Raw genomic sequence first — 22588 nt, 5'->3', positions numbered from 1 at the left:
AAACAGATAGAGAAATCTACATGAAGGGTAATGATCAACTAAACAGATAGAGAAATCTACATGAAGGGTAATGATCAACTAAACAGATAGAGAAATCTACATGAAGGGTAATGATCAACTAAACAGATAGAGAAATCTACATGAAGGGTAATGATCAACTAAACAGATAGAGAAATCTACATGAAGGGTAATGATCAACTAAACAGATAGAGAAATCTACATGAAGGGTAATGATTAACTAAACAGATAGAGAAATCTACATGAAGGGTAATGATTAACTAAACAGATAGAGAAATCTACATGAAGGGTAATGATCAACTAAACAGATAGAGAAATCTACATGAAGGGTAATGATCAACTAAACAGATAGAGAAATCTACATGAAGGGTAATGATTAACTAAACAGATAGAGAAATCTACATGAAGGGTAATGATCAACTAAACAGATAGAGAAATCTACATGGAGGGTAATGATCAACTAAACAGATAGAGAAATCTACATGAAGGGTAATGATCAACTAATCTACATGAAGGGTAATGATCAACTAAACAGATAGAGAAATCTACATGAAGGGTAATGATCAACTTAACAGATAGAAAAATCTACATGAAGGGTAATGATCAACTAATCTACATGAAGGGTAATGATCAACTAAACAGATAGAGAAATCTACATGAAGGGTAATGATCAGCTAAACAGATAGAGAAATCTACATGAAGGGTAATGATCAACTAAACAGATAGAGAAATCTACATGAAGGGTAATGATCAACTGGGATTTGTTGGCAGAGTTTTTGTATAAATTTGGGAGTAAAAAGCAGAAAATATAATAAGTTAAACAATAATTGCTTAGATTAATGATTTATTGAAACAGACACCAGGAGAAATATTAAAAAAAGAAACACAGTACTTGCAGTACTTTAACATTATAGTACATGTACTTCAACAAAAAAGGCAAAACTTAAGTAAATTTGGCATAAAAAAAGGACTCCATTTTTTTATTGCCCCCCCCCCCCAAAAAAAAAGCGGTATGAAATAATTCGTCAGAAAATATATATCGACTGCTTCTTTCACAACTATAATTATTTCAGCACCAAACAGTGCATAAGTTCTTTGTTCTAATATCTATATGACTAGAAAAATGCACTTTGACCGTAAATTAACATGCCTTGTTAAAAAAAAAGAAAATCTTTTGGGGAATGTAACCGGAAACAAACAAAGTTAACTTGTTTTTCTAGGCCTTATGCAATTTTCAGTTTTGATCATATACACATGTCGCCTAGAGCCGTCTCTATTACGTAGTCAACCAATTAATTTTGCAAACCACAAGGTTAAAGGATATTAGTATGCAGTACCGTTTATGCCTACTGATTAACCCCCTTTACCCAGCTTAGTGTTTGAGATGATATTTTGTCTACTGACCCAGCCTCTATTTGAATCTACTGAATCACTTGATTAAAATAAATTACTGCAGACTGTTGATGTGTCTAAATAAATAAACAGCAGTTTTGAAAAATATCGTCATTCCATTGAGCAAAATATAATTTTGAACACTAAACTTTTAAAAGACAACCACTCAAAAATATGTTTATGTACAATGAAAGTGTTCACACATTTATCATAGAAATTTTTATAAGTAAAATATATTTAGGCCATAGAAACTAGAAACACAGTACTGAATTTTAATCATTATTACAACAATAAATCTGAATAAATAAAACTTCTGGATACATTATACTGTAAGCTTTATAAAAAATGACAGATATATATATTGACTAGGTAATTATTAATTATATCAGATTTTATTAAAGATTTAAAGCATTAAATTTAGTAATACTAAATTGCCAATTGGCAATTCACATCACATTATTATGGCTACAATTAAATAAGTTAAGCACTGTTCGTTATCACATTTTTTCAATCCATGAATACTATGCATTGTTCATGTTATTTGTGTTAGAAGTTAGAAGGCAATTGGTCCACATAGTGTTGCCCATCTGCGTCCATCACCTACACCCATGGCTGTGGTCTACACTCGTGGGAGGATATACTGTGCAGCCATGGCAAGGAGGGGAGCACCCGTTGGCACCCCCGGGAAAGGCCCGCTGGATCCCGCAATGTCCAAATGGGAGTATGGCAAGGGGGTCTTGGAATCATTCCCGTACTGAAATGACAAGTGTTTAATGCATAAAATATTATATTAAATATTTGATAGTTTAAATGAGCGTACAATGCCAAGATTGAGGTCTGCAGGAAAGGCTTAGAGCCCGCTATGTGCAGATCCAGATATGAGTAATCTACGCTGAAATTATTATTAGTAATTATTGCACAATGTCTTCTGAATAATAGGAAATATGGTATAATTTCATATTAGCCTGTTGTGTCCAGCAAGGCTAGTCATATAAAGGCTATGTCCTGAATCTGGGATTATTTCCGTACTTCCCGTAAATGACAATGGTCAATGTATGATATTATATGGAATATGACATAATGTTGTACAATAATAAGCCACAATGCCTAACTTCTAACTTAAAACACTTATGAAAATGAAAGGCCCCTATCCAGATTGGAGTATGATATGGCAAAAAAAATCATCCCTACTCTGTAATTATAGTTAAAGGGACCTGCTCATGTTTTTTTTTTAAATACACTTTTTTGGCATGACCAAATAAAGTGTGGCTAATCATTAGAAGTGTTAATAAAGGATGATATTTTTGTTCTTCTCAAATATCGTCTTTAAAGACCATTATTTCTATTAGTTTTAACTATAAGCTCTTAGTTAAAGCTTTGTTGTTGCGTGATTGGTGGATTGACATTATGACATGATTTTATCAATGTATTGTTCAGAGGTCAAAATATCTACTACTTTTGAGATATCTTAGTTTCGATATCTTAGGAGTAAAATAATGATAAAATAAGTGTTTTCTGTTGCATTACCAGGAAAACTAATTTTTGGTCCTAAAAATGATGAGCGAGCACTTTTAAAAAGTTTAGAACTATTTCTTTAACAGTAATTGTGGAAAGAGTTGATGCAGCATCACTCTCATTGGCACAATGTTATATGAGAGTGATGTATTGTTCTTTTCTCTTGGTACTCCAGTTTTCCCACATCCTGGAAAGACAGCGGTTAATAACCCTAATTTTCCTAGTTTTTCCTAAACAAAATTAAGTGCTCCTAATCTTTCCTAGTTTTTCATTTGCAGCATTATGTCTGAAATTTTTAATTTTGTGTTTTCATTGTGTTTGAAAAGTTTCATGCAGAAAACAATGTAGAGATATTCAGCTGACATGCCTTTGCTACTGGCAGTAGTGGTTTCTTGTCACTAATACATAGTTTGGTCTTTACCCATGGTGATTTAAGGTTAGATAAGCTGAAGTGATGCCAAACAAAGGCAAATTTACAGTCACCTTGACACTTATATATGTAAGGTAATTGGACTGTGAAGCAGTAGTAAAGTAATACTTTATCTGATAATACCTCAAAGTTTTTGTCTCAGTATTCCTAGTTTTTGCCTAGTTTTCTGCTTGAAAAATTCCTAGTTATCTCCTAGTTTTTTTCAGATGTATTGCTGGAGAGCCTGTATATAGTTCCAAACAAATTATTAGAAAGTCTTAATTCTTTATAATCCCATGATGTTAAAATTGATACGCTTCGGCTGAAAAGCATTTTACTATATGCATGTAGAAATAATTAGCCTAAAACCTCTACTTCAAATAATTTTATGAACAACATCCAAAACTCTTATGATGCCAATGAATTTAATTCTATAGGCTGCTGGACGCTTAATTTACCATAGCACACAATGGGAATGAAATGACCTCGCTTGACTCAAATAGTTATCTTTACAAAATATGACTTTGTGCCGGTGTATATCACTTTCAAAATTCATCATGTGATGTATATGACAATTATAGTCTTAAGAATTATGAGCAAAGGAGTTTGTGTGAAAGGTGGTAAAAACTGTAAAACTGTCGATTTGCTTGCTTATATTGAATGAACTTTAACTTGCATGATCCTTGTGTAAAGATGCATTCTTACTACTGAATAAGATATATCACAATAATACAATTGTTTTAATTTACTGAAAAGGATGAATAATTATCGAAACATTTGTCATTATGATGGATACCGTGTTAAATTTAAAAAAAGGTGTAGAAAACACAGTATTTCTAACTTATATGAGATGATAGTTGATCTGACTGTAAATATTTTAGGAACCATCACAGTTTTCATATTTAAATTTGAAAATTGATGTTTATTGCTAAAAGCTTCACTATGCTTTAAGAAAAATGAAATTTTCGGCAGTTTACCAAACGATTGAGATCTCTTCTAATGTGAGTTATCTTATATGACAAATTTAAGTACCACCATACAAATGCAACTAACATTTTCCAGGCCTGAGGCTTTGATAAGGAATGCAGCTGGGCTCTGATGACCCCTAGCCGTCGCACTGGAAGCAGCGTTGTTACACTGCAGGACGTCCTCATACTCTGACTTTCCCGTGTGGAACACGTAGTCCTGAAATGATTGTTTCGAATGTTTTCATTCAAATTGGACAATACAAGAGCTGTCATAGGACAGCGTGCTCGACTACTTCACTTTATCATAGTCATTCGAGTGCTTTCTTTGAAACTGGACAATAAAATGGAGATACTCTCTTTCAGAATAGTGTTCCATATTTGAAATTCATTCACAAAGTCTGAAGTTTGACAATGGTGCTTTCTTATTGCCTTTCGTAACAGACACAAGCACAGGCAGTCCAATAGCATAAAATACTTTAAGTTTTTTCTCAATCTCAAGCTCAATTCCTTTTTTACCATATAATACAGCATAGCATTAATTCAAAAACTACTAGTTTTTTCATACTTAAAAGCGCTTTCTCTTATGCATAAACATCATTGCTGAATATTCTAAAGAAATCAATTTCTAGAGCATAAAATGTTTTGGTAATAACTGTAAAAAATAATAAATTGGACTTAAATAAGTACAATTTTTACTGTAGAATTATATTTCTATTACCGGGTAAAAATTGACCAAATTATTTTATCAACATAATCAATGATAGAATAAGCTTTTAAAAACAATAAAACATATAACATTCTGGATCATATTAATTATGCAGTTCTATGGTTAAATGATAGAGAATCAACCAGCTCCTATTGGCAACATTATGTTAGCAGAGAACATCACCTGATGATTCAATCTAGTTCAATTCAGGTTGTTGCTATGTGTTACAAGCTGCCAATGCAGCTTGCCAATGCTGCTTGCCTCTGCTGCCACCCAAGAAACAAACTCCAGTGAAAGATTTCCTCCTGAGCACACAGCATTCACTGCCAACTCGTTTTGGTATAAAAGGAGAATTCAAATTTTCCAATCGTATATCTAAACAACTAGTTACAATTACACCCCAGGCTTAGCTAGAAGCCTAAAAAGCATTTTCTATGGCCTTTAACCCTGTGCTGTTTTTTTACTTTGGTAGGTGCCAGTGTCCATTATTACCTAGTTTCAAGCCTGATCTTAAGTGAAGCAGCCTTTATTTCCAGGCTCTCCTTATTGGGAGGAAAAGGGTCAGCTAGCAGGTCCCAACTTATTTAAATTCCTGGGCCATATTTAGCTTATGGCCTGGGCCAATGTCCATTTAAGTCTAAGTTACGAGTTAAGCATGCTTTACTACCTCACTCCTGATGGGGAGAATAAGGGTCAGCTAGCAGGGCCCAACTTATTCAATTTCCTGGGACATACTCAGCTTATGGGCCGAGCCATTTTCCATTATGATCTTAGTTAAAAGCTTAAATCAAAAGTTAAGTAGCTTAACTACTTCTCTATTGTTTGTTGAGACCTCAAAAGTGTCAGTTAGCAGGTTCCTGGCTTATTGAACTTCCTAGGTCATATTCAGCTTACAGAAAGGCTTTCTTTGTCATCATGATCAAAGTTACAAATTAAGTCTTAAATTAAAAAGACATAATTTGCCTCTATTTCTGATTGTTGACACCTTAAAGGGGTCAGGTAGAAGATCCTTGGCTTTCTGAACTTCCTTGGCCATATTCAGCTTTCGAGCAAGGCAAAATTGTCCATTATGAAGTTTCAAATTTATATTAAAATACAGGTAAAGAAGTCATTATATACCTCTCTCCTGATAGTTGACACCTCAAAAGGATCAGCTAGCAGATCCCCAGCTTTCTGAAATTCCTGGGCGGTGTTCAGCTTACGAGCAGGGCCATTGTCCATAATAATCTAGGATAAAAAATGTTTCTTTAAGGACAGCATATAATTTAGTATAACAAGTATGTACCAGTATAAGAAATATTGTTAGAGTTATATTAGATCTTGCATATAGTTTGTTAAGACTGTGTCCTGTCAAAGTACCTGAGCAAGGGTACCTCAAGGGGATGCTAATGTTCATCTGTGGCCAATTGTATAAAACTTGGGTAAATTGGCCAAAGATATCCTTTTGGCTAATTTGCACACTAAAACAATTTGATTGGTCAATACTTATTATTGGATGGATATTGACCAATCAATAATCATTTTGGCTAACTTTGACCAAACTTAAGATTTAACAAGTTTTATACAATTGGTTGCTGTTTTTTTGTTAATCAAGGGGCATAACATGACAATTCATAAAGCCATAGTTATGGGCCTTATATTGCTTGCAAGTGTTAATTGACATCTTAGCATGTACACAGTGTTTTATGTAAATATCTTTAAGTATTCGAGTCTTGAACAAGTTTAAGTTTTTGCTCAACTTTTTACCATCAATCAATCCATTATTAAAGTCAGACTTACGGGCCTTACTACATGTGCATTTTATGACTGGTAACATTCATACCAAGTACCATGTGAATAGCTTAAGTGGCTTTCATATTTTGGCCGTGGTTTACATGTAAGTTTTTAGAAAACTTTTTCAAACTGCCCAAGGGCATGACTTAATAATAGCCATTGTAATGGGCCTTGCCACAGGTAAGTGTTATTATACAGGTAACATGAGTTCGAAGTTACATATGTGAATATCTTGAACAGTTTTTAGGTAATGGCCAAGATTAAAGGCTTTACACGCTGACAACAACACCAAGGCTGTGACAATACCGAGACTTATTTTCTTTCAAAAAACAGTCAAGCTAAAAGAACTTGTGTATGTTACACAAACAGTAAAAAAGAACAGACGGATTCCAATGCTGTTCAGTTTTATCTCAGTTGGCAATTGCAGGGGAAAAACTAAAAAAAAATCTCAGCCATTGTGATGGACATAGCTACATCATTCAGTCATCAATATGAAGCTTTTGGATGCATGCCAACAAAAATAAATTCAACAAGCCCTGCTGTATAAAATCCAGAATTTGAGCATGCCCAGAAAGCATTTGACCACTGCAGGGCTTGCGGGCTTGTGCTAATTTTGACCACTGCATATATGATGATTTGTGTTATGCCATTCAGATGCTATAATTGTGTAGTAATTTTCATGTTAAGCTCAAAATTTTTGCAGGACTACGCAGAAGATTATGCCACTAAGGCTATGACAAGACCTCATTTTTTTTAACCCATTAAATCTACAAGTTAAAGATACCACTATTTTGTGTCTCTTACCGAATATTCAGGTCCATACGCCCTGATTGCATGTCCGGTCAGTGTGGCAATGGTAAATATCTGTGGATTGACAGCTTCCAGTGCCTACAAACAATCAATAATAGTAGTGTGTAACCTGAAGTCCATATACACCCACATCACCTTTCCAGTTATTGTGAAAATGGAACATATTCATTCTGTATGATCATGAGTTCTTCTTGTGCATAAATTTTACTTCCGTTCTGAAAGTCAGGTTTGGACAAATCCTTCTATCATTTCATTGATTGATAAATCAAACACCACAAAGCAATTATTCCAGTTTTGATCCCTTTCATTAAAAAAACATGTGATAATGTTTAAAATCATGTGAGCATTTAAACTTTATATTTCAGAACATAAACAGTCAAAACCAGTTGGCTAGATAACGCTTGACTCATTTTCTCATTGGCTCAAACTTAATGTGAAGTGCTAATTTTTTACTCTATGTAAGCGTTCCCGCTTGCCTCGATATTCGCAAGACTCGAAGTATTGTGGCCAGTCCCTGGGATATCCAGCCAAAAGAGGTTTGACTGTATAATTTTTGAAGTCTCACTTGTAAACAAAGACAACCATGGATAAAGTCAGTTTTATGCAGGATAAAAATTATTATAAGGCTCTATGTTACTGTTTATCAAAAAATAATCATTACCCATTGTTTCATTCTACATAGCACGTCAGTAATGACCATACGTACCATATCTATGTTACCCACTCTAAACCTAAACCTGCTCTCAACCAAAATTATTCGCTCAAGCAAATCATCTACGCATTGTAGGGTATCATCATTTTCTAACCAATTCTTTCATCGAACACAACAAAGTAGCCATCACCATACACAACATGGCGGCCATGACCATACATATCTCACCTCAACTACTCTCACAGGAAAAACTGCTCCCAACCAAGAATATTCGCTCAAACCAATCAGGATAACATTGTTTGATATTCCCATTTTCTAACCCATTCTTTCATTATCCGATACACTACTTTACCGCCTTGACCATAAATCCTTCAGCATCTGTGTAACACATACCATTTCACAACCAGAATGATTAAAACCAGCATCAACATTTTCTTTCTTCCTCACTAACATAACCTGTCCCCCATTACCAATATAATGAACACCAGCCAATATACAATGTTTGTCAAAGAGGGTAAGAACATATCACAGAAGATATCATCCTGTTCTTACCCCTTCTTTCATTCTACACCCTTGTCCCCATAACCCTACACCCCTCACTGTCCATGTTACCAACTCTCACATACACACACACCAATATAAAACCGGAATTATTTACACAAGCCCATTAGATATACAATGGATGATATCATCCTGTTCTCACTCATTCTTTCATCCTCACTAACACAACCTGTCCCCCATTACCAGTCGCCCTTCAGCGTCAATGTTACCCTCTCTCACACAATAACCATTCTCAACCAATATCATGAGCACCAGCCCATCAGAAATACAACGCATGATATCATCCTGTTCGTACCTGTTCTTTCATCCTACACAGTTGTCACCAACACCATATGCCCCTCACTGTCCATGTTACCCACTTTCACACGCACACCATTTCAAAACCGGACTTATTTACACAAGCCAATTAGATATACAATGCATGACATCATCCTGTTCTTACTCGTTCTTTCATCCTACACAATACATCGGCCATGACCATACGCCCCTCAGCGTCTGTGTTACCAACTCTCACGCGCACGCCTGCTCTCGATGTGATGATCTCATCAGCAACATAGCACTCTATAAATAGATTTAATATAAAAATATTACACAGAATGGTTTTCACAAGAACATGACAAATACTCACTACTGGGTCTTCTTAGAAAGAAAGGTATTATAATAGAATCCAATACACATATATAGAACTATAAACAATAGCGCCAACTGTTTCAAAATCTTATTATTAAGATATCAAGTATGGTGAAAAGTGGTTGAAGTTTGTGAAATTTAGAGAGAAGACTCTGTTGATACAGTTGTTGCCAATTTAAGGGTCATATCGCTCGATTGTCTGTAGCGATATTGCTATTATCGCACTTGTCCAAGATACGATGCCAATATGCATTCTGACCTAATTTGGTGATGGATTGGACAAATGCTCCTGAAGTTATTGATCGAACAATGAATAGTCAAATAAATATAAATTTCTTCAGAACTGTGCAACTCAAGGTGCCATTGTTACTGAAGAGTCCAATTAGGTTGAAATGCATTGAATAAACAAAGTCATAGCTGTTTTATTGTCACAAGGTTATTGATTATAATTGTTGATTGAGATATCATCTTTAGATTTTCTGTTTTTTTACAACATGTTTACATGTATTGAAGAAATCTCAACCATACCTGATCCAACACTGTTTCTAACCATAGCGAGACCACCAACAATTTTCACTCCCTTGGGTTTCAGCACTGACAGAGTCTGCGAACACAAAATAATGGTAACTATAGAGTTAACATGATAACTGTTGGTCTTATCTTTATAAGAGCAACTCTATTATTATTTAAAGAATCAAATTCTGTCATATCAGTCAAAATCACAGAAAAATCTTTAGACTGAAATAATTTCTGATGCTTCTTTTGGATACATTACTTATAAATAGTAATTTACTGAAAATACAACTTTCCGGATGCGCATTGTGCATTGATAGACACATGTCTTTTTTGAGGGTATAAAGTATAATAAAGGGACTAAATCAGAGCTGTCCGCCGGGTTAGCTCAATCGGTAGAGCATTGGACTGTGAATCGGACAACCCGGGTTTGGTTCCCAGGCGGACCAGGTCACTTCTGTTGTGATTGGTTATGAAATCCTTTCTACAACCATTTGCACTGTACCGCTAGCCCTGGCATGTACAGAAGTTGTCAGTTCCTTGCAGAGGTAAAGGCACCTAGTACTGGTTAACAGCCTGATAGTTTGCCCAGGATAGGTGTGCGGTGGTTGAACTGTCACTCTGGGACCCTTCAATGTGCTCACGCCGGGAACCAGAGTATAAACTACTAACACCACCAAATCAGAGCTTGCTGTAAATATTCAGCCTCCTTTTTTTTACACATATTGACCACTTTTTTGTTTCCATCAAAGATACTTAGTATGTATTTTATAGCACAGTAAACCCACTGCCTTATTGATGAACAATATACACAAATGAAATCATAAACTACAATATTTTCATTTACCGGTATAAGTAGCATGCAGGTGTCATATTAGGACAAATATGGTAATCAAATTATTGATAACTGTACCAACCTTGAAGAAACCTGCTACAAACGCTGCTCCACACTTGTCCCTATGCATGCCAGCCATAACACCACCGGCCTTGATGTCAGCACCACCGGTGTCGTAGGTGATACCCTGAAAATGTACCAAATAAAGCACAATATAATATTTGAATTGGATCTGCTCCACTCTTGTCTCTATGCATGCCGGCCATAATACCCGCTGCCTTAATGTCAGCATCGCCGGTGTCGTAGGTGATACCCTGAAAATGTACCAAATAAAGCACAATATAATATTTGAATTGGATCTGCTCCACTCTTGTCTCTATGCATGCCGGCCATAATACCCGCTGCCTTAATGTCAGCATCGCCGGTGTCGTAGGTGATACCCTGAAAATGTACTGAATAAAAATAATATTATTTTTTAAATTGGATCTATCATCTGTTACACTTGTCCCAATGCATGCTGGCTATAATACCCACTCCCCCATCGCCAGCACTGCCAGTGTAGTAGGTCATACCTTGAAAATGGACAGAATAAACATCATGCAATTATTAAAATTTAATCTGGTTTGCTTGTCCCAATGCATGCTGGCTATAATACCCACTGCCACATTGCCAGCACCTCCGCTGTAGTAGGTCATACCTTGAAAATGGATGGAATAAACATCATACAATTATTTAAATTGGACCTTTTACACTTGTCTTTATGCATGCTGGCCATAATACTGCCGGCATTAATGTCAGCACCCCCGGTGTCATTGGTGGTACTCTGGCAGTGAAAATAATATGAAAGTTTTTTTGAAAGATAAGTCACAACATGCAACCTGATGGTGTTTATTTCAAAAATGATATGAATTTATAACATTTATAACTAAATAAAAAATCATGGAAGTGGCACATTGTTAGGCAACATAAGTATTGTTCATTTCTCTTTTTCAATAACGCATGAATATAAAATATTACCTTTCCGACAAGGAAGAGCGTTTTCTCAATGGGCCCTTCTCCCTCGTATTCCAGATATATCAGCCTGCCCTGGTGACGAGGTACCACTAAAATATAACACCCACATGACTTAACATGTTTGTATAATCTCTGATATACATGATAACATGATATTTTTTGTACCAAATTTTAATTGAATATGTTAAATGTTCTTTTTAACCATGGCAAGCTAAAGCTATTGCAATAGCCTGCCGCAGACAACTACTATTAGGCTACTGTCGAAACCCTTTGGCTGGATATTGCTTGGCTCAATTTCCTCGTTGGCTCGAAGGGGATGTTAAGGACTAATTTTGTTTAACTTTTTGTAAGCATTACCACTTGGCTCGATATTCACAAGGCTTGTAGTTTTTTAGCTGATCCCTTGGATATAGAGCAAACAAGTTCCAACTGTGTTTGACTTTGACCAGACTTTTTGTCTTTGCAAATAAAAGATTTAAAATGAGTTATATATTGTTCTATATTCACTTACTTCTAGCTGCCCGGTTGACTGCAGCCAGGAGTGGGTACTCTTTCTCAAACACAGCAACATCGGATATCACCTCAACCTGTGGACAAAAAGATAGTAAAGTTGTCAAAAGATGCCATCAAATATCCACCAAATTTCACCTTAAAGTCATACAGCATTGATATCAGAGGCCTGGACCATAGCGCCTAAAGAAAGCCACACTCTTGGCTATGGTCAGATTACTTAATTTTGTTAATATTCATGAATAGAGAAACAATTTTTTATTGCATTAGGCCCATTGAGTTATTCTCATTATTACTCTCTGCCTGATAGCAAAAAGGGTTGACAAAAAAGATAACTTTGTTCTGAAGTTTACTTGCTTAAAGCTGCACTCTTAACAGATTTACCATTTTGACAACTTTTTTACTTTTTGTCTTGGAAAGAGCAATTTTTTGTGTAAATATCTGCAAACCAATGATATAAGACTGCTGACATAAAAATCAGATCGCAGATTTTCATAGTTCCATTCGAAAATTAATGTTTTATGGCTTAAACCGTTACTAACAGTTTAAGAAAAATGCATATAACATCAAATTTTGAACTTAAATATATAATTCTCGGATGTGATTGTTTGTCAGCAATCTTATATCACTGGCTTTCATGGATTTTCGCAAAAATTGGCTCGTTCTAAGATAAAAAATAAAAAAGTTGTCAAAACGTTCAATCTGTGAGAGTGCAGCTTTAACCTGTAAAAAATTAACATAAACATTTCAATGGGCAAATTGTACAGAAGGTTGTTAACTTTGTCATTGTAAACTTTCAAATCTGTATTGCTCTTGAAGTTCAATTAATACACTTTGATCTGCTGTATTTTTAACCAGATTTGAGACGACTTCATGTGTGTGTAAGCTTATTTTTACTTGCACTCGGGCCTTGCCCATTTGGCGAGTGCTCCGTTAAGATTGTTAGTCATTTAAGGTTTTTTGGAGCATAGTGCACAGACAGAATGTGACCCTGGTTCTTTAACGTGCACCAGTGTTTACCACAAGCACACAGGGCCCCCATTTAATGTCCCTGCCGGAAGACGATTAGTATTTATTTTAGTGATGGGACGGGGAATCAAACCTGCGACCCCTGGATTGATAGTCAAGTGTGTTACCACTAGACCACGGATCCTCCTGACTGCGAGACAACTACTTCAGCTGTACTTTTTTATATATAAAAAATATGTGAGCACATTATCAAATTGTTCACAATTTAAAGTTAACAACCATGTCAGTAATCACATTGTCAACTTAAACAAATATCTAACAACTGGCCCAAAGTTGAAATATTTGGCTGCAACGTTGACACATTCTGATATAATCATATTAATTTTTTTATACCGCAAACACTCAACAGATATCAATGCCTCTGTAGTCTAGTATTTTTTTTATCTTGTCTAGCAATCCAGAGATCACAAGATCAAATCCTGCCACCACTGAGGCCCTGAATTTATATTCTGTAGTTTTCATTGTTATTTTTTTATATCATAATTATTTTTTTTCAACTTTCACAATTTTTATGCATTTCAAAATTTTTGAAAACATTGTTATTTATATATAATTATATGTACTTTAATACTGCAGCTTATGGTCAAGACCATTTAGGAAGATAACAGTTGAAATTCAGACCACTGGGCTTGTCCCTGTTGTTTATATTATTTTATTACCACTAATCCTTTATTGAAACTAAAAGTGACACTCTTGTTTAAAATCAATACATTTATAAACATGTATAACAAACATGAGTTTTGAGCGATAAACCTTTGACTACTTTCTAAATAATGCATTTATGGAAAATATTAATAACTGATAACAAGATTGTAACCATGAATTTTATAGCTGACACATGACACAATGCACAAATATTAAATGATTGGTGAGTGCTAAAAGATTTACTGTGATGTACTATCGTCTCATAAGGTAGAAATACCGTATTTCTGCACCATTCTTTCAAATTAAACTGAGTATCCTTCATAAGAACCATTGTTTTCAAACATTTACCGGTATTCATCCTTTTTTGTTTATTAAAACGGTTATACTAATTTCGGTAAATCTTATTTGGGAGTAAGATTGCATCTTTAATCTACGGCATGATTTTGACACAGAAAACGCTCAAGCCACTTGATCATCATTGTGATTTCAATTTTAAGCTGATCCATTACTGACTTAAAACTCTTTAGCGAAAAGATTGATTATAACCTTAATGAAGTGCATTATCAATTTGAAAACTTCTTTTGCCATTCAAAAAGATTGTTTGAGAGATCGGAGATATCTAAATAAAGTAAAATATTTCATAACACATGAAACTTTGCATGCAGAAACAACATCAATAAATAAAGTCACTAAAAGCTTGCTATTCCTAATGGAACCCCTTGTCAAAGAGCATAATGTATGATTGTTTTTTTTTCAATCCTTTGTCCTTGGTTGCAAAGAGGTATATTTTAGATCAAAGAGTTTAACTGAAAAGGTAACACTATATTTGTAAAAAAAATATTTTAAAATCTTTTCAAGTTCTTCAAGGCTATAAATATTTCAGTATGGTTTACAAAGTTTAATTTATGTATTGGAACAAAGACATTCAATGTCTTTCTTATCCAAAGGTAGATAAGTGCACATTAATTAACATGAAAATGCAAAATGTGAATAGGAACAGAACAGAAGTGTATGAAACAAAGCATCTTGTCGACCAAATATATACAAGTTAACAAAATATTCAAAGCATGTAATCATCGTGACAAAGTAGCCAATACCAATTACAATTCAAGTATAGCTTAAGAAATATAGAGAATGTTCATGTATAGCAATATTGTGGAAAAAAAAAACAGATATAAAAAGCTGTATACCTAGTTAATTAGATATATTATTGAAATGCAGGTGGTTAACGGGTACAACAATGATTATACCAACAAAACTTAAACAATATCATTGATTAACAAATTTGTCCTAATATGAATGATATAATGGAAACATCAAAAAGCCATTTTCAAGTTTGCTCCTATTTTGAAATCTTATGGAATTGTTAAATACAGTCCAAACTCACTATGTCGATGTCAGATATCTAGACTTTCCGTTTATGTCGACTTTTTTATCCGGTCCCGAATTTATTCCTTCTTATTATATATAAAATAAATCTGCTTGTGTCAATTTTTCTATCTCGATTTTTTCGCTATGTTGACCTCCTATTTCAGTCCCAGTGGTCGAATTTCACACATTTTCCTTGGTTCTTATGTCGAACCGTAGATCGAGTTGTAGGTGCGAAAATTGTCATGAAGGTTTGCGGCATGACGCTAAATTACCGTGCATGTCAAAATAACAAACTGTCATGATTGGAGGTTAATTAGTAAGAGTGAATAATCAAAGTTGTTTGTTTATGTTTTTGATGAAAGAGTCTTTTATTGATCAAGCTATACACTGAAACGCACAATTAAGGTTGACGATGAAATCATCGGAAAATTCGACATCACTGATAGTTACGTGACGAAGTAATTTCTCTACACTGCATGTACAAAACAGTCGAATGTACTATTTTAACTTGTTGTCAATGTGCTTACCGAATGTACTATTTTAATTTGTTGTTAATGTGCTTTACCGTTTTGTAACAATATAAAAGTGTATGTGATTATGGTTTTATATCTGATTTGTGTAATCCTTAAACACGAATTAAATAAATTTGGCACAAATAATTTATTTTTTATCCCTTTATTTTTAAATAATACGTATGCTGTTTCCACGACTATAACAAGACCGTTCAATTGCAGAAGTCGGATGTCGGATATATATCAAACGCATATGTGTTGGTTTTGGTGATAATTTTTTGTAATTTGGATGTGTCGATTGTTCGTTATCTCGACTTTTTTCCCTAGGTCCCGACAAAGTTGACATAACGAGTTTCAACTGTATCCATATTTAAGCTTCCATGTGATTCTTAACAGTCTGAGTGGTTTTGACAGCAAATCATAATGATCCTATCTTAGACTCACTAAAAAAGACCCTTTCTATTCAATAAGTAGCAACAGGCAATCTTAAATTGACAACAAAATCATACAATACAAAGCTATGTCAATTATAGAGGATATATTTCAGGAGTGTAGGAAGTTAAAAAAATATATTAAAAGAATTAATTACCCCAGATTTTTTTAACTGATAAAAACAAGCCTTGACAAACACAGTACTTTGAATTATTTTGTTACAATAGCTGACCCGAGATTCTTAAAGTCTATAATAGACAGACTATTGACCGATTTGTTTCTGTCAGCATAATTATTCAGTAGCATTGAAAATTGTCTGGCAGTGACACAAGATTCAATGCATATCTTTGAATTGCGGTAATAGCACTGTACAAATAACAATCCTGTGAGATTTAGTGTAAACAAGCAAACCCTCACGCAAGGATAAAATACTGGCAGTAAATTTCCCATGGTAGTAAATATCTTGTCCTGATCTCTTACTGCTTAAAGGGGCTAGACAACAGATTGTCCCCAAATTGGCATATATACATTACTTCCACAAAACAAGCCTAGAATTTCCAATACAAGCTAGTATGAGGCTGATATTACAGCAACTGTATTTTTGATGAATATGCATGAAGAAATTATTGCTATCTGAACAATAAATACAAAAACAAATTTGATTATCTTTTCGCTTTTCAATCAAATTTCCATCATTTTGCATCTTGTAATTGTGTTTTGAATTATTAATCGTTATTCCTGTATAAAATTACAATCGACTATCAAATAATCAAAGCGTCATTGAACATGAAACCTGCTGTTAAATAACAAAATCAAAAGCACATGGCAGTAACCAAGCAACCACCTCGGCCGAAGTGACTATCAAATTCGCGAGGTGTTTATGTGGTATTCATCACGAGTTTTATGACATAAAATGAGTTGTTTAGCTTTGATTATAACATTATAAATTATTAAGACTGAGAAAGAATGAATAAAAAAGTGAAATTGCCATATGACGAATTATAAATTAAGTGGACAATTATGTCAAATAATAGAAGGTGGGTGACATATAATAGGAAATTTACTTATTATGAAAACAATTTGATACGAGTATCCGGATAGTATTTGAATACTTGATATGAATATCCGGATACCGATTTGGTATCCGGTTTCCGTCCCTAGATGTTATACATCAGTAAGTAAGATTCAGTATGATGTGCACAACGATATCAATTTTTTAACAATTTTCTTTTTTTCTTGCAATTTTATCATGTGGTGTCTAGTCCCTTTAAAATAGACAAACAATATGCAATGGATTCTGTTTCTGACCCTTCAATGACCCCTGCTTCAAGATTTTGTGTCTGGTACTTCTAATGTTTCTGGGTCTGTAAACCTTAAATGTGACCCTAAAATCATGACTTTGTCCACCTTGTACTTCTTAATGTGTTTGGTCTATACCTCAGACGTCAAATATAACTAACCTGACATATACATCTGTGACAATTACACCATAGACTCATTTATCTTGAATGAAGTGTCCTTAAAGATACTTAGCCCAAATTTAATTTCTTTGTGCAGCCATTACTACTGAATTTGTTCCTACAATGACCTTGTCCATCAAGTACACATGTGGCCATAACACCAATTATGCACAATTGAAATAAGTGTCCTGGATGGCATTGGTGACACCTCCCATTATGTTCCTTCCATCAAATAAACTTACGACCATTATACTATTATCATATTAGACAAAAAAATCACATACTCACATTGAAACTGCTATTAACATACTAATAAGCCTGCAAGAAAACCACTTCCTAAGAAAAACACATGTTGCCACTAAACCATGGACTAATAAACAGACTTACAATGACAATATTGAAGTGATCTATGCACCACTTGCACCGTACATGTACTTAGTATAGTGCTTAGTGTATTTAAGGTAATATACTTTGCAGCTGTAGGTACAGTCCCTTTTTCTGGGCCTGCAATGCCAATGTCTGTTATCACTATTCAAATAATATCGGTACACCCGTGGCTTCAAAACTATGGAATTACCTTGATACATGTATCCTTAAGGACACTGGTAACATACTCTTCAGCTTTTGGTGCAGCCATTCTTTCTGGGTCAGTTCCTCCAATGTCTCTAGTCACAACTCTGTCGAATAGCATTTAGATCACTCATATGAATTTGGACTTCTTTTGGGTATCAGAGTTTGAACTATTTTACAACGATTAAGAAATAAGTTATTACAACAATATTTTAATCACTCTCGTTAGCATGATATTACAGGAGTATGTGGTCTTGTTTTGTGGCAGAAACCAAAGTACCCAGAGAAAACCCACTTGTCAGACTTGGTGACCACAAACCACACTTACTTGAGCCCAGGCGGGAAATCAAACCACGGGATGTCTTAGTGAGAAGCAAAAAGTGAGAAAGGTATCATAATATGGGATGGAAAAAAACTCAATTATTTGAAGGAAATAACACCCTGCAAGCACTAGACAATATGATGATTTAAAAAAAAACACTAGTACATTGATACAATAAGTTCATTACCTTCTTTAGAACTGTTTCAGTGAAGATTCTGAAAGCTTTAAGCTTAACAAGGGCAATAACTCTGTAATTACTTCACTTTTTTCACAAACCCTCTTCAGAGCATAATTTAAATACTGAGGTTTAAATGAATTCAAGAATTCACCTTTGCATGTTACTTTATGTAGAAAACAAACACACAAGATCAACAACAAACCTCCCCATTTCCAGTGCGTTAAGGACACCAATCCCTTTCTGTACGCGTTCCAGATTGTCACACCAGATACCAATCTTGTCCACCTTTGTCGCCCTGTCAGGCACATCCTCGCGTATCTCAAGGGGCTACAAAATAAATACCACAAGTATCGATTACAACAGGAGATAATACCCAGTACCTTGCATTGTGTATGTCTATGCCTTTCTGAATGGGATTAAGGTTATCACACACAATTCCATACCAATTTTGTTCGCTTTTGTTGCTCTGTCTGGTATGTTTTCAACAATAAATAAACATGGTTAATCTGATATTGGTATAAAATATGTTTTATATTGCATACATTATGACTTGCCGACCCTTTAAGTCTTTGATTTTAATCTGCAAAATGTATTTAACACAACTGAAACCTTTGTTTGGATCTATATAAAAATAAACATGTTTGCATTGCTCTTGTATTTTTTCTTTTTAATGAAGGCCATATTGTAAATAAATAATGTTTACTACATAGCTTAATAATAGTATTCACTGCAAACAAGCATTCGCAAGCCATAACGCAGCTATTAGTATATAATTATTTTTATTATTATTATCATTATTATCATCATCATAATTATTATCATTTATATAGTGAGATCACTCGCAACATGATAGAATTCACTGCATGCTTTACTTTAATAGCAAGTCATAAGGTCAAAACATGATTATTATCATATTATAATCATTATTATTATTGTTATAAATTGACATAAAATTCACTTTTATATAATCCTAGTTTATTACACTACTCTTTTTATAAAAACTGTTCAAACCAAGTACATGTATGTGAACCATTTACTTCCACATACCACATATACTGCCTGCAAGGCTCCGAGAGTGGCACACTTGCCCGCCTCTGGAAACGTGTCATCAATGGGTCTTACAAATAATGGTGCTCGACTACCTGCCTTCAATGCTCTGAAAACATTGCATGAAGTTGTTTTCATAATACTTTGTTTTAAAATATTATCTTTATCATAATCTATAACTATTGAATTAAAAAAATCTTCAGTTGACTTTAGAGACACAAGATGTTCACTACATGTTGTCAGTTGAGAGTAAAGATAACACTTTTCACATTTTTGAGTGCAGACAATACCGGTAGTCTGCAAGTATATTTGAAATAGTTCATAAACGTATCACCAATCTGACCACAGAATTACCCCAATCTAATAACCTAGTAAATTACAATAATTCAAGAACACATTTTTGTCAAAACACTTTTTTAGTAAATCATTCTGTGATGGGATGATATTTATGACTCTTAAATATTTTAACATTAGGGGTTTCTCACCTTTTCATGCCGACCTCGCCCGCATCATAGAATCTACGAACATCATCATAGTCCCGATTGAGTGGACCTGTGGGGGACCAGATCTTTAAGGAAAATAATACAATTATTTACTAAAGGTAAATTTCATATAATAAAAAAATACTGGTGATTGGTGAATATGTAATATTACTTCAAAAGTATAATCTTAAATCAATAACCTTTGATTCTTGAGCTATTTTTACATTTAAACCATGCATGTTAAACATTACAGAATACATGGAGATATTTACCACTCTGCCCGATGGGACAACATCAGTGGCAATTAGAACCACATCTTTGATGCTATCAACCTGCAATATACATGTACATCAGAGTAAATTTGTCAAAATAAACTAAGGCAAGTTTATTTATTATGCATTGTTACTCAACCTTGAAACTATTTTCCACAGGAAGTTTTTTTCCAAAATTCAATTCAAAGTTCATTTAAATAAAGTTAATACAACACAATATATATTATTATATTAATCACTCTCTTTAGTACTATGATGTAACCAAGGTATGTGGCTTTGTGGTGTTGGGAAAACCATTTTTCATAAAACCTGGCTTAAATACTAAATTTATGAATACCTTGGCATAGTTTTCCACTGTCTGCTTGAGGCACTCAAGATTTCCAGTCAGTTTGACAACAGAGTCTGTCACAACAACCACACAATCATAGGCAGCATCTGCCACGTCCAAGCTGGCCACCAAAGTTGGAACACTTGAAATCAATGTTAGAGAGTAAAAGTTTTAACAAAATTACGGACCTATAAACCCCGTCCGTGGCAATTTTTTTTATTTTTCTATTATCTTTATACAAAGATAACATTATAATTTTTTTACCCCATCATTTCAAAACTGACAAATAAAAAAACAATGGGCTGGGGTGGGACGTGGTAATAGGGGTGTGTCAAAACAAAGCCCCTGTGGTCATAACAAAATTTCAAAGACCATGGAAAATGATTGCCGAACTTGGCCTTAAAGGATTGATTTTTTACAATCCTCAATCATTGAACCTCAGGCCATCAGGGACTTCCATAAAAACAGTCACTTTAGAGTCTTTGACAGTTTTTGTTGTAGCAATTGTGCGTAAATGGGAACATAATGAATGTCTCAATGTTAAAAATGTTCTCGATCTTTACACGCATTATTGTGGCTAAAAAAAAGAAGAAGTGAGCCATCCTGTGTGTAATAGTTCGGTTTATTATTAAAATGAAATACAGGATCATATTATAATTATCTTTTAAAATGTCATTAACTTAAATTCATTAATTACGTTATCGAAAAGCTCCAAAAAAAAGGGTATAATGAAATGAAAAGTAGATCTAAATATGAAGCTTATATCAGCGGCATACATTAATAATATTATAATAGACGTTATATAACTAAACCACAATACTTAATATTCTATATTTAAAAAAAAAACAGTTGACATACTGTATATTAATTATTAAAACATCGAAAAAGGAGAGCAAATTCCGGCGTTACCTGGGTGTCGCCATTTTGTCCAAGAGTGATCCAAGAGTGATCACATGATTTTAAACAGTCACATGGCCACAATTATAATAGTCTGGTTCCCTGCTTACTGATATTTCGATAACGATAGTGTTAGGGGAAGGAACTCCAGACTACAATTATAACTGCGCGAAATTAAAACGCCGATGTCATACTCGCCGTTATTTCATCATCATCATCATCATCATCATCATCATCATCATCATCATCATCATCACCAACTCATTCACAACCACCACCACTACCACCACCACGACTACTACCAGCAGCAGCACCACCACGACCGCCACCACCACCACCACCACCACCATCATCATCATCATCGATCAGCATAATCATGATAGCATCCAACATCACCACCACCATCAGCAGTAGAAGCAGAAGAAGCAGCAGCACCATCATCATCATCATCAGCAGGATCACCACGTACCATCACCACCACCACCACCAACGCATCCACAACCACCACCACAACCACCACCACGACCACCAGCAGCAGCACCACCACGACCGCCACCACCACCACCATCAGCATTTTCATGATAATATCCACCACCATGCACCACCATCAGCAGTAGCAGTTAAAGTAGCAGCAGCACCAGGATCATCATCATCACCATCATCATCTTCCGAAGATGATGATTATGATCATGATCATCATTATCATCAGCATAATCATCATCATCAACAACAACAAC

General features: G+C 34.6%; 1 protein-coding gene across 1 annotated transcript; it reads right to left on the bottom strand.

The window, feature by feature from the left end:
• Positions 1–1668: 1668 nt before the first annotated feature.
• Positions 1669–21925, bottom strand: LOC128212325 (putative aminopeptidase W07G4.4). The gene is made up of 16 exons (XM_052917722.1): positions 21864–21925; positions 20964–21096; positions 20627–20686; positions 20358–20440; positions 19873–19981; positions 19028–19152; positions 18333–18432; positions 12308–12383; positions 11800–11885; positions 10865–10969; positions 9963–10038; positions 9247–9365; positions 7586–7669; positions 6128–6235; positions 4388–4519; positions 1669–2164 (listed from the first exon to the last, which is right to left on the bottom strand). The coding sequence occupies exons 1-16, from the start codon at positions 21875–21877 to the stop codon at positions 2030–2032; spliced, it is 1545 nt and encodes a 514-aa protein (XP_052773682.1). The 5' UTR covers positions 21878–21925; the 3' UTR covers positions 1669–2029.
• Positions 21926–22588: the final 663 nt, after the last annotated feature.

This window comes from Mya arenaria, chromosome 12 (assembly GCF_026914265.1).
Source record: "Mya arenaria isolate MELC-2E11 chromosome 12, ASM2691426v1".
NCBI lineage: Eukaryota > Metazoa > Mollusca > Bivalvia > Myida > Myidae > Mya > Mya arenaria.
This window is presented reverse-complemented; position numbering and strand designations above follow the sequence as displayed.

Bases quoted from the DNA above. Each gene is read 5' to 3' on its own strand.
- LOC128212325 (XM_052917722.1), bottom strand. The intron at 20,441-20,626 runs GTAAATATCTCC...TTTTCCTTAAAG, and splicing joins TTGTCCCATCGGGCAGAGTG to ATCTGGTCCCCCACAGGTCC. The intron at 12,384-18,332 runs GTAATTCCATAG...TTTTGTCCACAG, and splicing joins TTAAGGATACATGTATCAAG to GTTGAGGTGATATCCGATGT.